Raw genomic sequence first — 16,415 nt, forward strand, 5'->3', positions numbered from 1 at the left:
AAACAGTACCGAAAACTTTTCGTTAAAGTTTATTTTTTGCTCGATTGGTTACTCAGCCCAAAGCAGTATTGGATCCGGTTTACAGGTCTATACTTTCCATTACCAGCCCAGACAACTGAACTCAGCTCCTCTTAAAAAAAAAACAAATAAATAAATAAAAAAGCAAAGGGAAAGAAGCTTTAATGGCTTCCTTTTTCCACATTCCATAATCCTCTTTGCTTCTTCCACACTATCATCTGTAAGTCTCTCTCTCTCCCCCTCTGCACTAGTCACTTATTACATTGCATTCATGTTTTTCTATTTGTCCAAAATTTTTGCTTCTCATCCATCTTCTTCAAGATTTTTTTTCCTGCTTTTACCCCTGTGGTAGGTCTAATTTCTAGCTACTGCCACTGACCTTTTTCTTCAGCTTGTCCAATACTTTGCTTCTAATCCATCTTGGGGAAGATGGGCTTTAGTTTCTCACCCTTGTTACTGCCTTAATTTACAGCTGCTGCCACTAAGCTGCTGCTGCTGCTGTTCTTCAACCCTTCTGAAAACCCTCCTCTACTTTTTTAGCCATGGAACACAAATGGGTTTCAGGTTTTTGCCCCTGTGGTACTCTGAAATTACGTGCACTGCTATTGGTATTGTTAGTGCTTGTATGCTCAAACCTTTCTCAGTGTGTTGATCTTTACCCACAAGACAAAGACTCTGTCTTGCTGTTCAGGTCATTGGTTCAAGACCCCAGCCAGAGCTTGTCCAGCTGGGTTGGGTCTAATTGTACCAACTGGACCGGAATCACCTGCGAAAACCAGACCGGCAGAGTGGTTTCGGTTAACTTGACCAGCATGAATTTGTCTGGCCAAATTCACCCCAATTTGTGCAAACTTCCATTTCTTGAACATTTGGTTTTGTCTGAAAACAACTTTACTTCCCCAGTCCCGTTGTGTTTTGGTTCTCTGCGCAGTCTCAAAACCCTCCATCTTGATCACAATAGGTTTCAGGGGATTGTGCCTGATACACTCATGAGGCTTAGGCAGCTGAAAGAACTTGTTTTGAATGGTAACGATTTGGGAGGGGTTGTTCCTTGGTGGGTAGGTAACTTCTCATCTCGGTTGGAGAAACTAGATATTGGGTTTAATTCGTTCCATGGGGAGATTCCTGAAAGCTTGTTGTACTCGAAATCTTTGAAGTATTTAGATGTTGGGAACAATAATTTATCTGGTATTCTGAGTGACTTTCACCAATCTTTGGTCTTTCTCAATCTTGAATCAAATCAGTTTTCCGGTACTTTGCCTTGTTTCTCTGCTTGTGTTCAGTCTCTTAGAGTTTTGAATCTGGCTAACAATTCTGTTGTGGGAGGAATGCCTACATGTATTGCTTCGCTTCAAGCTTTGAAGCATCTGAACCTGTCATTCAATCAGTTGACTTATGAGATATCTCCGAGGCTTGTGTTTTCAGAGAAGCTTCTTGTCTTGGACTTGAGTAACAATGAGTTGTCTGGCCCTCTTCCGAGCAAGATTGCGGAAACAACAGACAAGTCTGGGCTTGTTCTTCTTGATCTGTCTCACAACAGTTTCTCTGGTGAAATCCCATTGAAGATTACCGAACTGAAAAGTTTGCAGGCCCTGTTTCTGTCATACAATCTTCTTGTGGGGGAGATTCCTGCGAGGATTGGAAATCTGACTTATCTCCAAGTGATTGATCTCTCGCACAACTCTCTATCAGGCTCAATTCCGTTGAACATGGTCGGATGTTTTCAGCTGCTTGCATTGATACTCAACAACAACAATCTTTCTGGTGAGATTCATCCAGAACTTGATGCATTGGATAGCTTGAAGATACTGGATATTAGCAACAACAAGATATCTGGTGAGATCCCGCTTACTTTAGCAGGCTGTAAATCTTTGGAGATTGTAGATTTCAGCTCCAACAATCTCTCTGGAACCTTGAGTGATGCAATCACCAAATGGTCAAACCTCAGGTATCTGTCCCTAGCTCAGAATGAATTTAACGGAAATCTTCCCAGCTGGCTCTTTACTTTTCCGGTTATCAGAATGATAGATCTCTCAGGAAACAAATTTTCAGGCTTCATACCAGACGCTAACTTTAACACGAGCATAAATTTTAACAATGGCGAGCTTGGTAAAATGCAGAGAGAGCCATTTGGTACATCGCACAATGCGGATACAAAAGTTTTGATTGTTGTCGCTGGTAGCAGCGAATTAAGCTTCAATTATGTACTATCTTCGATGGTAGGAATCGATTTCTCCAATAATGTGCTAGATGGGGAGATTCCAGGGGGACTATTTGGATTACGCGGTTTGCAGTACCTAAATTTATCACGCAATTTTCTTCGTGGTCGTGTTCCAGATCTAGAGAAGATGTGGAGTTTAAGGGCCTTAGATGTATCACACAATTCTTTGTCAGGTCATATTCCCGAAAACATTTCCAGCATTCAACACCTGACTCTTTTGGATTTGTCATATAACTGTTTCTCTGGATTGGTTACGAAGAAGCAAGGATATTCGAGGTTTCCAGGAGCCTTTGTTGGAAATCCAGATTTGTGTTTGGAGTCCTCTGATGGAGGGTGTGATCCGGCAAGCCTCCCCGCGGTGCCTGGGAAGGCATTTGAAGGGGAAGAGGTCGAGGGGCGGATTTCTGTATGGGTTTTTTGTCTAAGTGCTTTCCTCAGTTTCTACTTTACAGGGTTGGCCCTCTTCTGCTCACCTCGAGCACGAAATCACATCCTCAAGACAAGTGCTTAGCGTAATGTGCGTGTGGATTCGGATGACAACGAGAAGCTGTAAATTTTAATTACTCTCTTGTAACGGGTGAGTTTGTTCTTCCATGCTTTGCTTTGCTAACATAGAACCTAGCTGTTCCTTCCTACCCAGAATGCTCATAAAAGTATTGCATAAGTTTTAATGACGACGTTGTAGGCAAGAATTTGTTCAAATATATGTTTCTATTCGGGCATATTGCTCCCTGAGAGTTGAAGAATTTCATTCATAGGATAAAAAGACACGAAAAATGTGCATGATATTAATCTTTCATTAGAACTACAACGACGAAATCAGTTCTGAACCTCTCCTATATGAGGAATGCCCAAAGAGTATAAATTTTGTCATTCGATATACAATCAATCGTATATTCTTCAGTTTTGAATACATTTTCTCTAACAACGGGGCTGAAAACAGGCGCCGGAGCTCAAAAACTTGAAACTAAACTAGTAAGAAAGTTATTAGTTATAAATAAGAACGAGGCCAACCTTGACATCTTTTTGCCATGTCTTATTCTGAATATGGCTCTCTTAACTCGGATGCACGCCTAAAGATTCATATTGGCATATGATTTTTGTTAGCCACTGAGAATTGTTGGCATGAGCTCCAATTGACTGCAATTAAGTATGAGAAAGGAGGCAGAGCCACCATCTGACCCATTTCCCAGCATTCTCTTCGTGTCTTGCCTACTATGCACACCAAGGACGAGTTCTAATATTTAATCGGACCGTCCAAGTTCCCGGATGCAAACTGAAAACAACCCCCACAAAAAAAAGAGTAAGTACTTGGTCTCAGGATCATGATTCATTGCAAGACCAAAATTGTGATTACCTGTTGAACGATTGGATTTGTTGAGGTTGTGAATTCATGAGTCATTCCTTGCCAGACTATCTCGCCCTCATAGAGAAACAACAACCTACATAATGAATTTGTATACACTTTGTTTAAAACACATCACACAATCAACGCAACTGTTCAATAACATGTCAATTTGGATGAGACACATAACCTGTCGACAGCTCGTCTGATGGTACTATGTTGGTGAGTAACAACAACATAAGATGCGATCTGCCCAGGTTTCTCGACTGCATCCTGACCTTTTGTATGAACAGAGCGGATGAGGTCTTCTACCACAGTAGATGCAATAGGATCAAGTCCAGCTGTTGGCTCATCATATAAGAGCACCTGTTGAAGGGCGTAAAAGACTGTCAGGACTCATGAGAACACACAGTACGCAATTACATCTTAAACTCAGATGAATGATACTATTGATACTTGGGACTATGAAGGAATGCAATGGGAATCATGACTCACGAGACAGGCAACAGTTATGAAAACATTATCCAAGGAAACAAATTAAATAAAGTTATCATCTTCTCAAAATACCTCTGGCTCTATCGCTTCCTTTGTGGTATCATAAATTATGGATCGAGCCAGAGCAACTCGTTTCTTCATTCCACCAGACAGCTCCGAAGGTAACCGATCTTCAACTCCCTATACAAATAACCAAGATTGATTTAAACAAACTTAAAAGTCTAAGTCAAACTCCATTCTATTTAGTGGTGGTGGGGTTGGTTGGTGAGCAGTGATATCAAAATATTACATCCCATACAAACAAGATCATTAGAAGACAGTTGATGCCAAGGGTGGGAAGATGCTCAGAAATACTTGGTGAAAAATATTACATGTTTGTTTTTTGGGTTGGGAGGGAGGGGAGGGGGTAAGTTGTGGAAGGTAGCTACTTTGCAGACTGATAAGTGATAATTAACATTTTAACCATACCTTTAACCCGACTGCGGCCAAGCTCTCAGTCACAAGCTTTGCAATTTGATCCTCGGGCATGCTCGAATTTTCGTACCTAATAAATTAAAAATAAATTATACTTTGACAGTTCTATTGAAACCTAATCTATCAGTCCTAACAGTGGAAAAGAGTGCCAAAATTCAAAAGAATTTAAAGCTGACTTACAGAAGAAAACCGACATTTTCACGAACAGTCAAAGAATCAAAAAGTGCAGCGCTCTGAAACACCTGTTAGGTAGTAGATAAATGCATTAAAAGACATTTTTTGTATACAAGTGAACCAGAAAGAAATAGATGACCCCTAGCATAACAGTGAAGTTTACCAATCCAATCCGAAGACCGGATATCTCATCATCGCTGATCAAACCAACTCTCTTTCGACCTCGAATGTACACCTCTCCCTGCTCGTTACACAATGGACAGAATCTTTATAAGAGAACAACAACTACCTCATTGAAGCTCAATAATGTCTAGACAAAAGTTAATGCAACAAAGGTTAGAATAATATGAAAACCAGCTTAACTATCAACCTTGTCAGGAGCAAGAAGCCCTGCCATTATCTTCAGAACTGTAGATTTTCCAGTGCCAGAAGGCCCAATTATTCCAACAGCTTCGCCATGCCTAATCTATAAATGAATCCACGAATGACCAATAATATCTTTTATTAGAAACAGAAATTATATTGAAAATATAGGAAAGCCAAAGCAATGAAAGGGAAGACCAGTAGCACATTCAACGTTAAAGAACAATGTTATAGGAAACAATACACAGGATAGGTAAGAAGAAAACAGTCCTAAACAACACCATTCCCATCCTAACAAAAAGAGTAGCATTCTTGTTTCTTTCATTCTAGAAATCCCATTGCAACGCTTTCCCAGCCTATCCAATTGAGAAACAACCCAAACTACCTGTTATAAGCATAACAATCTACTACATAACCCACAAGCTAAATCCCATTCAGATGCCAAACAGAGAATTGACTACTCTTCTTTTCACAAAGTATGCAGTCACAGGGTAAAGAAAGCACTGAATTCTTCAACTGAAGTGAATCGCTAGTTTTCAAATGGTTTACGACACAAAAATTCAAGCTAAAGAATTTAACTTTTGATACTCTTGTCTTGACCAAGAATTATCATGGTCTCAGGACAATAGCAAAGTTCAAACCTAAGCTACCTCCACAGACAATCAATGCACATAAATTTTTAAAAGAACTAAATATCAAATGAACAAGATTCACCTTGAAGCTCACACCTCTCAATATATTCTTCTCGCCAAACGATTTGTAGACGTCTCTACACTCGATCAGAACATCCGAATCACCCTCAGGCTCCTGAACTCTACTTAAATCCTCTGATTTAAATGAATCCTGATCAGAAAAACCATGTCAGCCACAGCTACCATTTTATGATCTGGATTATTTTTAGCTACTACAACATCTAACTACGCATTTCATCTGTCCATTGGAAATCCAACACGGTGATCAAAACACGAAACAAGTTCTCCAAACTGCAGCTTATCGAAAACAATACAAAGGAAATAACAAATAACAATATAATGTAGATGTCAATAGAAGCCAAATAAGCATACAAAATGGTTGCTTTACTAAACAAAAACATGGGTTCTTAAAAGGTTGTCTAAGACTACCTCAAATTTTGTAGCAAAGGATTCATCGCTGCGCAGGTTCGGGTGAGGCGCCATACAAGCGCACAAAACGTTTCTGGGCTCTTCCTTTTGCTTGTCACTACTATACCAATTGATCGTCCTGGCAAATCGAACGGGCCGAGAAAAACCTTTGGATGTGAAGCCGCTAGATGTCGCCAGAGGAAACAACACTGAATTCGACAGAGAAAACATGCTTCTGGGTAGCAGAACAAGATTAAATTATCGGCGCCAAAAAATCAAAATTTGAAGCAATTGAGGCCGTTGGTGTTGGAAATTTGCGATTTTGGAAACGACCCAGATCAGATTATAGGACGAAGACCAGTTGTGGAAGCAACTCGGTTGCAAACAGTGGAAATTTGATGAATTTGAAGGTGACCCAGATCAGTTTTTGGGCCAAAACGCCCAGAAGAGATACCGATTGAATGCAATTGCTGGGAGTAATTGCCGGGATTGTGGAGGAGCTGTTGTGGCGGCTGCGTGGGTGGGGTTAAAGTGGTGGACTTTTTCTGAAATAGCACCGCACGTGTATTTTGCTGGGGCATTTCACTCCCTCTCACTCTCAGTCCTCCTTCCTCTCCTTTTGCCTTGCTTGGATTTACAGACAGAGTAAGGTTATAGGCTAATTCATATTATTATGGGCAAAATAAATGGATAATATCATGATTAATTTTTTAATATAAAAATGTGATTTTTCGTTAGAATGAATACTATGGCAAGTTTTTTGTTAAAGTTTCATATTATTATTATTATTAGAGGACTTACATATAACAGTAGTCATGTGACATTCTTTTTTTAAATAAAACAATTAAATTTATATATATTATTGTTTAAGTAAATTAATACTTCAAGTGATGGTGAAATCATTTTATATAAATTACTTTTTTATTATCGACATTATAAATTTTGTGTGTCGATTATATTGGGACCAATTTATTAATAGTATTGGGACCATAATATCAACATCTAATTTAAAGTCCATTTTTGGGGTCAGGGATTGGAGATGACATGACATTATTTGGAATTCCGATTCAATTATCAAAAGATGTCCAGATTTGACTTTATCATATTTAACATTATTTTCATATTTGACCCAGAAAAAAACATTTTTCTTTCATATTCCATGAAAACAGATTATATTTTCTTAAATGATTTTTATTTTCTTGAATGCAAATAAGTGTTTTATTGTATCTTAATTCGAGATTACTACAAGTGTAAGATGTATGAATGATGAGGAAGATTTTATTTATTTTGAACAAGAATTTCAAAAGCTAGTAGGTGACATTTACATTTATAAACGTGAATTAGATCAGTTGGTCAAGATAATGTGCTCGCTGTATATGCGAGTAATTCCAAAAATTAGATGGCACTCATATGTAACTTAATATAGCTTAGGTATTCATTTCATTTTATATACAATGGTTACATTCTTTATTTTATGACAATATAAATGAAAAGTAGAGTAAATCAGTGAGTCTTTCCGGCCCCCGGAGGAATGGATAATCGTGGCTTGCCACCAGTTGTTCATTTTTTTATAAAAAATAAAATAAAATAAAGTTAGGGTAAATCAGTTATGTCCATGTATATGAAAAAGGAGTACTCGAATTTGAAAAACCATTGGGTCATGAGACCAAACCCTAATTGTAGACTTCTACTCTATATCATATTCATCGAACATGGGCTCAGTTTGAGGAGTGAGTCCATAAAGAAAGTAAGAGAAAATCAAACCACTGAGTTTTCTTCATTAAAAATACACATTGAAATTACAAAACAGAACACGAGCCCTTAAATTTTATTAGATTAAATAAGCTAACGGCTCTTGTTATGACGTGTAACTTACACCTCATTGGAGAAAGCCTCGTGGAACCACTGGCAGTTGGATCCTTGCGGAAGCCCAAAACTCAGTAGATTTGGGGTGAAAAACTTTTTGTCCAAGTTCATATTACGTGGGCTTAAAAAACCAACCCAGATTAACCCACTATATTAGGCATAAACTCAACTATCAATGAGGATGAACCGAACAATTCTTGCAATCCGAAGCTCACATTTTATCACGAACAATTTCAGAAATATTATAGGACTCGTTTAGATATGTTTTTAAAATAACTGAAAGTTTTTTTAGAGAAAATGTTTTTGGGTTCCAAAAGCACTTTAAGTGCTTTTCCAGGATTTATTAGCATTTTTACTAAGAATTGTTTCCTAAAATATTTTCACCAAAAGCGCTTTCAGTTATTTTAAAAGCACATTTAAACAAGCTCATATTATATTTGTATATCATTTTGTTTAGTTCATTTAAATAGAAGCAAAAAACCTACTTGTATTTATATATCTCGTTTATATTAGATAAATAATTCACGGTACAAAAATTGCTACATCTCTTGATAAAATGAGAGCTTCTAAAGATTTATACTCGGGGCACATAATAGGGCAACGTATCAAGATTCAGGAATATATAATAAAATTGCTGGGTGAAGAGATTAGATGCCTAATTCTCTAAGGAAAAAAAAAAGGGTTGTAAATTGTAATATGCGAATTCCATGCATCATCATCAAGACTGCCTCAGGTGTTTGTTCTGATTGCTACAACTGCAGCACCCACCACTCCTATTTTTATTTTTTCAACCACCCAAAACCCTGGTCAGTCATAGACAAGAATATCAAATTAAATATAAACAGACACACACAATGTTACCATATATATAAAAAAAGTGCATCAATTCTTTGTGCATGGTTGCAAACACTATGATATATTCTGCCACATATCATAAAGCCACGAAGCTTTGAGTAGAATATTACGAATGGTTTAAATTTAGTAGTGCCCAATTAAGCCATTTCATGTATCTGATGTCACACATGATGACACTTGTCGTATGTTAAGAACCGCACATAATTTTTTGGCATTTGTTCCTTTGGACTAGTGTTACATTCTTGCATTGCATGCACTTCCTTTTGTCCCTAATATTTAAACGAAAATTTAAAAAGCGGGAAGAGAGAGAGGGAGCTAGACGAAGACAAGGGGAATAAGCACGCGCAGCACAATGCTCAAGCACTAATTATTCGTCTACATTTGATTCGCATTGTAATCTCACGATTTAGATTGTTTATTTTTAATTTTCAGTCACCATTTAAAGATTATACTTGTAACGAATTCACTTAAATAAGAAGTTTTTAAGCTTTTAGTTACTATTGTTAACCAAACGGCTTCAAATTTAATTGAAACTTTTACATAAACAATCTTTCAATAATAACCTAATTGGTTCTATTATGAGAATGGACCCACATAAATAATTAGAGGTGTAAAATTTTATCATAAAAGATCTCGGTGTTAGTTGAAATGAGGTTAAAATATTTAAACTATTTACGAATATTTCAACACTTAGGTCAAAGGATTATCAGCCATTGTTTTTCGCTCTCTTTCCTTTTGGTTAGGGTTTCAGCAGCCAATGTCACCCACCCACCAGTCACCATACATAAAGATAATGCATGCACTCTCGCTGCCTTGATCACAAAAACATGAAGCTCCATTAGTGTGCGGCGATAGACCGTTGATATCTTTATCGATCACTAGTATATTATGTGTATGAACAATATTTTATCGGTGAGGAGTATAGTGAGCATAAAGTAATGGAAGTCACCTCATCTTAAATCTCACCCTGATTGGTTAACAATTGCATACGCTTAGGTCAAAAGTGCGCACTTGTTTAGCATTCCAAATCGATATACTTCGATCGATTGATATCCTGTGCCCCAAATGTGATGGCAAACAACTAAAGCTAGCCGCTCTTTTTAATTTGAATACCTATAATGCAGAAACTTGAGCTCATAGTCAAAATAGTTAGATAAGTGTGCTCAATATTTACGTTCAAACTCTCATTTTCATGAGAAATTTATATGGGTACCAAGAACACAGGTCACGTTGTGTGTCATTCCTCGTGTTATACCAATGGTGGATGACTGGATTGATACATCCCACTTTCGCCTTATATTAATAAAAAAACGAATCCAAATGTTATGATTTAAGTGAAATAGTAATGTCAAGTGACCATGTTCCAAGTAACCAAAAAATGACCCTCTTTCTATATTTAGTTTAGCGTAAAATATTTGCTCAACTCTTAATTTTATATTAATTATGACCTTATTCCATCCAACTTATGTACATAGAAATGTACAAAAAAATAATTAACAGGGAGAACCAAAAAATATGAATATAAGATGACAAAGCAAATCACTAAGTAAACATGCTATTGACTTTGGTAATTAGTTGGTGGTTTTTAAAAGTAAATGTGTATTATATATGGAAGCCCTTACAATTGACATAGACAACTTGTACAATATAATTCTTTTAGAAGGAAGGGGGTGCTGCATTTGCCGTTGTGAAATGAAAGAAATGAATGAACAGAAACCAATGAAAAAACAACAGAAATCACAAAATTAAGGAAGAAATTAATTAAACCATTTGCTTAATTTCTGCTGGCCAAAATTGCCTAGGAATTTTTGTGGTATAGAGACATAAAGTACTCATAATATTTGTCTGTCCAGAGTAATTCAAGCTGAAGCTTTCCACAAAGGATATTAGAATAATATAATATATATGCACAAGACCGTCGACATGGAGCAAGTATCCAAAACCATCCACTTAGTTGCAAAAGGAAGAAACCCTACAACTCAGCCAACTAGTTCCACCGTTTGAAATCAATGCTTGCCCAAATAAAGCATATTTACATCCCATCATATTCAAAACGCAGAGGAAGCAGGGAATTTATGTATAGTCAGTATAGTTTGAATTCATACACTCACCTATCAAATGTAAAGCTGGCTATAACTATACCATGCATCAATGCAGTACTTATGGGTGGTTTGGGAGTGAGGTGCTTAAAAAAAAACCACCCATGAAAAAAAGCTGTGAGGGTTTTAGGTGTTTGGTAAACTGAAAAAAAAAAGGCTTATTTTGGAAGCTGCTGTGAGAATAGGCTGAAATCAAAGGAAAAAGCTGAAGCTGCTATTTGCAGCTTTGGAAAACTGGCTTTTTTTTCAAAGCACACGGAGCTACAGTGCTCATTTAATGAAAATACCCACTATCAGACTGTTTTTTTTTTCCAAAAGCACTTTTACAAAAAAGTTTACCAAATACTCTGCTGATTTATTTCACAGCCGCTTATTCTCACAGCACAACCGCTTATTCTCACAACAGCTTTTTTTCAAAGCACAGCAATACCAAACCAGCCCTTAATCAAGTGGCCTTCTTTTTTCTTTTCATTTTTTTCTTCCAACAACAACAGGGTAATTTATAATCTATACATTTAAATACAAGAAGAAGAATTCGACATGAGTATAAAAATAGAGTTTTTGAGAGTGAATCTCACATTGGAGAAAGTAGGTTAATATAAATAAGTTGAGGTACGTACTCTATATATTGTCAATTTATTTTATAGTAAAACCTAAATTTTTTTCATGAGCACATATATAGCAGCTTAATTAAGGCCAAGCATGCTAATCAAGTGGATTTCATTAATTTGCTAAGCTAATGAAGAAAAAAAAAACAGAGAAATGAGTTTAAGCCAGCACATGTTTATTACTTTGGAAAATACTCAGAACTTATTCCATATGCTGGTCGAGGGCATATTGTGATCACTGTCGCAAAAATAGTCATCTGGTTCGATCGAATTCCCAGATAATAATCCTAGTTGGCCTATTTTTATTGGACTTTATGTGACATGACAAGGAGCAAATTGTAGTATATTGTCTTTAGCTGAAACAATTTGTGCACAAATCTGCTTCTGAATTCCACAAGCTAGCTAGCATGATGGAACATTAGTAAGAACATTAATCTATATAATAATTTTAAAAATCCCAATTTGCAAAGGTGGGTGGAATTATTGCTGGACCTCGTTCCTTATTCTATATATAAAAAAACCCCATTGGTGATAGCAACTTTACAATTTCAGACACACTCACACGAAACTAATGTCACTACAAGGATGAAGAATCCACCTCATGTAGAGAATCAAATACACCCACCATAACCCATTTTTCTTTATGCAAATAACTATTAATTAATGCTTTAGTAATTATGGATGCGTTTGAAATTTGCAAGAATTTTACCAAATTTCATTAGGATAATGCTTCCTTCGTTCTCAATAAGATGGAAAGTTATCATTCCCCTCTAAGGTGACATTATTTTATCGTATAAATTCTCATAATCAGAATCTCGCTCATTCTCTTTATTATCATATAAAGATCCTCTTTACAAAAATTCATTCAATTTAAAGACTGTTCTGTTATCCATATAATCGTGTCATAAATATAACCAAAGAATAAAATAACTATATATTATGTTCTTATTACTTTAGATAAGTCTAAGGGCATAATAGTAATTTCAATTTAGGGCCACTTTCTTCCTCCGACCATATTTTTTTATAAAGTAAAGCTATTCACACACCCTTTTTTACCTTCACACATCCTTGTTAATTTTTGTCAATTAATTTTCTTCAATTCAATCCGATTGACGGAAATTGAGAGAAGTGTGTAAGAGGTAAAAATGAGTGTATGGATCGTACCACCTTTTCTATGTGTCCATCTCTCCTTAATCTTATACACTCTCATGTATAACATGTGGCCTGAATCTAGTATAGCTATAATGTGTTTTCACTTGTTTTAAAATTCTAGAAAGCATTACCACAATATAAATAAATAAACACACACACACACACACACACACACACATATATATATATATATATATATATATATATATATATATATATATATATATATATATATATGTATATGTATATAAGAATCTTGGTCAAATTCAAGTGTCTCATTTTATTTTCCCAATAATAAGTGATCGTTTACGGCAGTACTCTAAAATGGTGTATAATTTATTTCTCATGCGCTTAATTACATTGCATGTTACATCATCTTTGCAATAATATTGATCCCTCTTGTAAAACGATAAAACGAATAAAAAAGAGAGAAAGGAACAAAGTTGGCTTTCCCTGCATGCATATATATATATATATATAAGTACAATCAAGTTCATGAACATCGTCAATCTAACTGTACACAGTAGCACTGCATATCATTCTTCCATTATTAATTACCAGTAGTGCTCCAAGCTATATACTGTGCTAGCTTGCCCAAATATAATTTTTTAACACACTAAGATGATAGGGTGGGAAGATGTTTACAAGGTGGTGGCGGCTATGGTTCCACTCTACTTTGCCCTAATTTTAGGGTACGGCTCAGTGAGGTGGTGGGGCGTCTTCACTCCCGAGCAGTGTGGCGCGATCAACCGCTTCGTTTGTTTCTTTACTCTCCCACTCTTCACGTTTGAATTCACTGCACATGTTGATCCTTACAAATGGAACTACCGCTTCATTGGCGCCGACGCCATCTCTAAGGTCATAATCGTCGTGGTGCTAGTACTCTGGGGCAAGTGCAGCAGCAAAGGAAGTTATAGCTGGTCCATCACAAGCTTCTCGTTGTGCACGTTAACCAATTCCCTTGTGGTTGGTGTGCCCTTGATTAAAGCCATGTATGGTTCGTCAGCCGTTGATCTTGTTGTTCAATCATCGGTCGTGCAGGCCATCATATGGCTCACCATTCTTTTATTCGTCTTGGAATTTCGACGAACGGGGTCGATAGACATAGTTTCAAGTAGTACTACTGTCGACACTCGAGTTCAATCGGTTGATCCACAAGGGAAAGATGTAGAAGCCATGGAGGAGATAACAATAACTACTAGGCCTTCCTTTTGGTACTTGATGAAGGCTGTGTGGGTGAAACTTGGGATGAATCCCAACTCCTATGCAGTTTTTATTGGTATTGCTTGGGCTTTTATAGCAAACAGGTACTGATTAAATATATGCATCTATCTATATAATATGCAAGAAATTATTTATTAATTATACTTGAGTATTGATTAACTAAATATTTTACTTTTTTTCATATACTTCTCTGTAAATTAATTAATTAATTTATGGGTGCTGCAGGTGGCATATTGAGTTGCCAAGCATCATGGAAGGATCTGTTTTAATCATGTCAAAAGCTGGTACAGGAACTGCTATGTTTAGCATGGGTGAGTAATCGCTAATTAACCACACACACACACACACACACACACACACATATATATATATATATGTTAATGAATATATCTATATGGGTAACGTTTTGACTCTATATATCATGCATGCAACGTGCAGGTATCTTCATGGCACTGCAGGAAAAATTTGTAGCCTGTGGGACGAGCCGAACAATAATTGGGATGGTTTTGAGGTTTATTGCTGGACCGGCAGCCATGGCGATTGGCTGTATTGCTGTGGGCTTGCATGGTGATGTTTTACGTGTTGCTATCATTCAGGTAGTTTACTTGCAAATTTATATATCTCAGAAAGTTAAATAATGAATCAAGCATGCATGGCCTATAAAAGTGGTGTTATATATTTAATAGAGTAGTGGTTGCATGTCATATATCGTACGTGGAATAACATAAAGGTTGTTCCGATGAGCTGCCCAGCAAATTAAGCGGCCAATTTCTTCTCCACTAATTAACATCCTACCTAATATTCCTTTTATTTGCATAACTAATTTTGAGAAAAATGAGCTTCCGTTTTGAGAAATTATATTGGGAAATGTTAATCACACATTTTCCTTTTCTACACATTCAATTTTAACATTGGCTTTCAAATTGAATGAACCAAACGAAAACAACAAATATATGCATCTCTAAAACAGATTGGACAACAATACAAACATACTCATGCACGTATATAGTATATTAATCAAGCTTTTTTTAATGAAGCTTTTTATTTAATTTTGAAGAACTTAATTTGATGCTTTCATTTATGGTGTTAACTTTCTGTGCACAAACTACATATATACAAATTAAACAAATTCAAATTAAGTAGCAGTACCGCACTGAACGTTTATGCATGCTCACTAATTTAAAATTTTAAATGAATTTTCAAATAAAATGATCGCATATCACCCTTCAACAAATCTCATAGCTTGTATTTGTGATATTCATAAATAAAATCTCCTTTTTGCATGATAATTTTATTTTTTAGATGATAAATGTTTTAGTTTTTCGGATCAAATGATAAATGTTTAATTAGATGAGATATCATCATTTATATTCAATGTTGCAGGCAGCATTACCACAATCCATTACCTCCTTCATATTTGCCAAAGAATATGGACTCCATGCAGAAGTGCTCAGTACAGCGTACGAACCTCTTTTTATACACATCTATACTCTTAAATTCTTGTACACTTTAAATACGAAAAAAATATAATCAACGTACGAGAAACACCGAAATATAATTTTCGGCAACAATATTTGAAATTGAATGCTTTTTATTCTTCTAACTTTGATATATTGTGTTGCAGGGTAATATTTGGCATGTTGGTGTCCCTTCCGGTGTTGATCGCTTACTATGCAGTTCTAGAATTCGTGCATTGACAACCGTCTCTCTCAGCTATATACATACATATGTGTTTCAATCAATGGATCGATCGAGGGGAAAGGGTTGCTGCCTTGCTGCTCCTCTCTCCTTAATTTGTTTTTTTTTTTTTTGCTTTAATTTGGTTTTCCATATATCAAGGTCACTATTGGGACTAATATTAAAATTAGTCTTATAGTTGCCAAAACTTGTAACCTAGTTAAAACTATCGTCCTAATCTAAAAAGGCTTTAATTAGACTTCAATCCTGAAGTTTTACGATAAATTAGAATGATTTTTTTAGGGTTGTGCTATACACACACCTCATTTTACTTCTCACACACCCCTTGATAATTTCCGTCCGTTAATCTTCTTCAATTTATCCGATCCGACGGTTGAAAATTAAAAAGGTGTGTGAGAAGTAAAATGGGGTGTGTGGATATCACACCCCTTTTTTTATGACAGTTTTGGTAATTTCGGAGCGATAAAAGCTCAAGTGGCAAGGTGAAAATTTATCCTCTGACAAAAATCACATGAGCAACTGGGATCTAAGAGGGAAAAACTTAAACTCAAAGGAAAGACTATTAATTCAATGGAAAACTTATCCTTTGATCTAATTATTTCAATCATTTTTGTGCCTTTATTAAAAGCCCAAATTCAAGAATGGGCTTTTCAAACTGAACTGGATTATCCAAGCCAATCAAAATTGGGCTGGAATTATAAAAGACACAGAAAATGATATAGA

At 36.1% G+C, this 16,415-nt stretch overlaps 3 protein-coding genes across 3 annotated transcripts; 2 read left to right on the plus strand and 1 right to left on the minus strand.

The window, feature by feature from the left end:
- Positions 1–161: 161 nt before the first annotated feature.
- LOC126593340 (receptor-like protein CLAVATA2) lies at positions 162–2,961 on the plus strand. Its single transcript, XM_050259382.1, has one exon. The coding sequence runs from the start codon at positions 561–563 to the stop codon at positions 2,748–2,750; it is 2,190 nt and encodes a 729-aa protein (XP_050115339.1). The 5' UTR covers positions 162–560; the 3' UTR covers positions 2,751–2,961.
- A 38-nt stretch (positions 2,962–2,999) lies between these two features.
- Positions 3,000–6,806, minus strand: LOC126593341 (protein TRIGALACTOSYLDIACYLGLYCEROL 3, chloroplastic-like). Its single transcript, XM_050259383.1, has 10 exons — positions 6,212–6,806; positions 5,805–5,933; positions 5,098–5,193; positions 4,891–4,968; positions 4,734–4,795; positions 4,548–4,623; positions 4,152–4,259; positions 3,775–3,950; positions 3,597–3,681; positions 3,000–3,515 (listed from the first exon to the last, which is right to left on the minus strand). Exons 1-10 carry the CDS (start codon positions 6,419–6,421, stop codon positions 3,477–3,479), a joined length of 1,059 nt encoding a protein of 352 aa, XP_050115340.1. The 5' UTR covers positions 6,422–6,806; the 3' UTR covers positions 3,000–3,476.
- Positions 6,807–13,258: 6,452 nt separating this feature from the next.
- Positions 13,259–15,936, plus strand: LOC126592089 (auxin efflux carrier component 5-like). Its single transcript, XM_050257846.1, has 5 exons — positions 13,259–14,077; positions 14,220–14,305; positions 14,433–14,590; positions 15,378–15,454; positions 15,619–15,936. Exons 1-5 carry the CDS (start codon positions 13,392–13,394, stop codon positions 15,689–15,691), a joined length of 1,080 nt encoding a protein of 359 aa, XP_050113803.1. The 5' UTR covers positions 13,259–13,391; the 3' UTR covers positions 15,692–15,936.
- Positions 15,937–16,415: the final 479 nt, after the last annotated feature.

This window comes from Malus sylvestris, chromosome 12, assembly GCF_916048215.2.
Source record: "Malus sylvestris chromosome 12, drMalSylv7.2, whole genome shotgun sequence".
Taxonomy (NCBI): domain Eukaryota; kingdom Viridiplantae; phylum Streptophyta; class Magnoliopsida; order Rosales; family Rosaceae; genus Malus; species Malus sylvestris.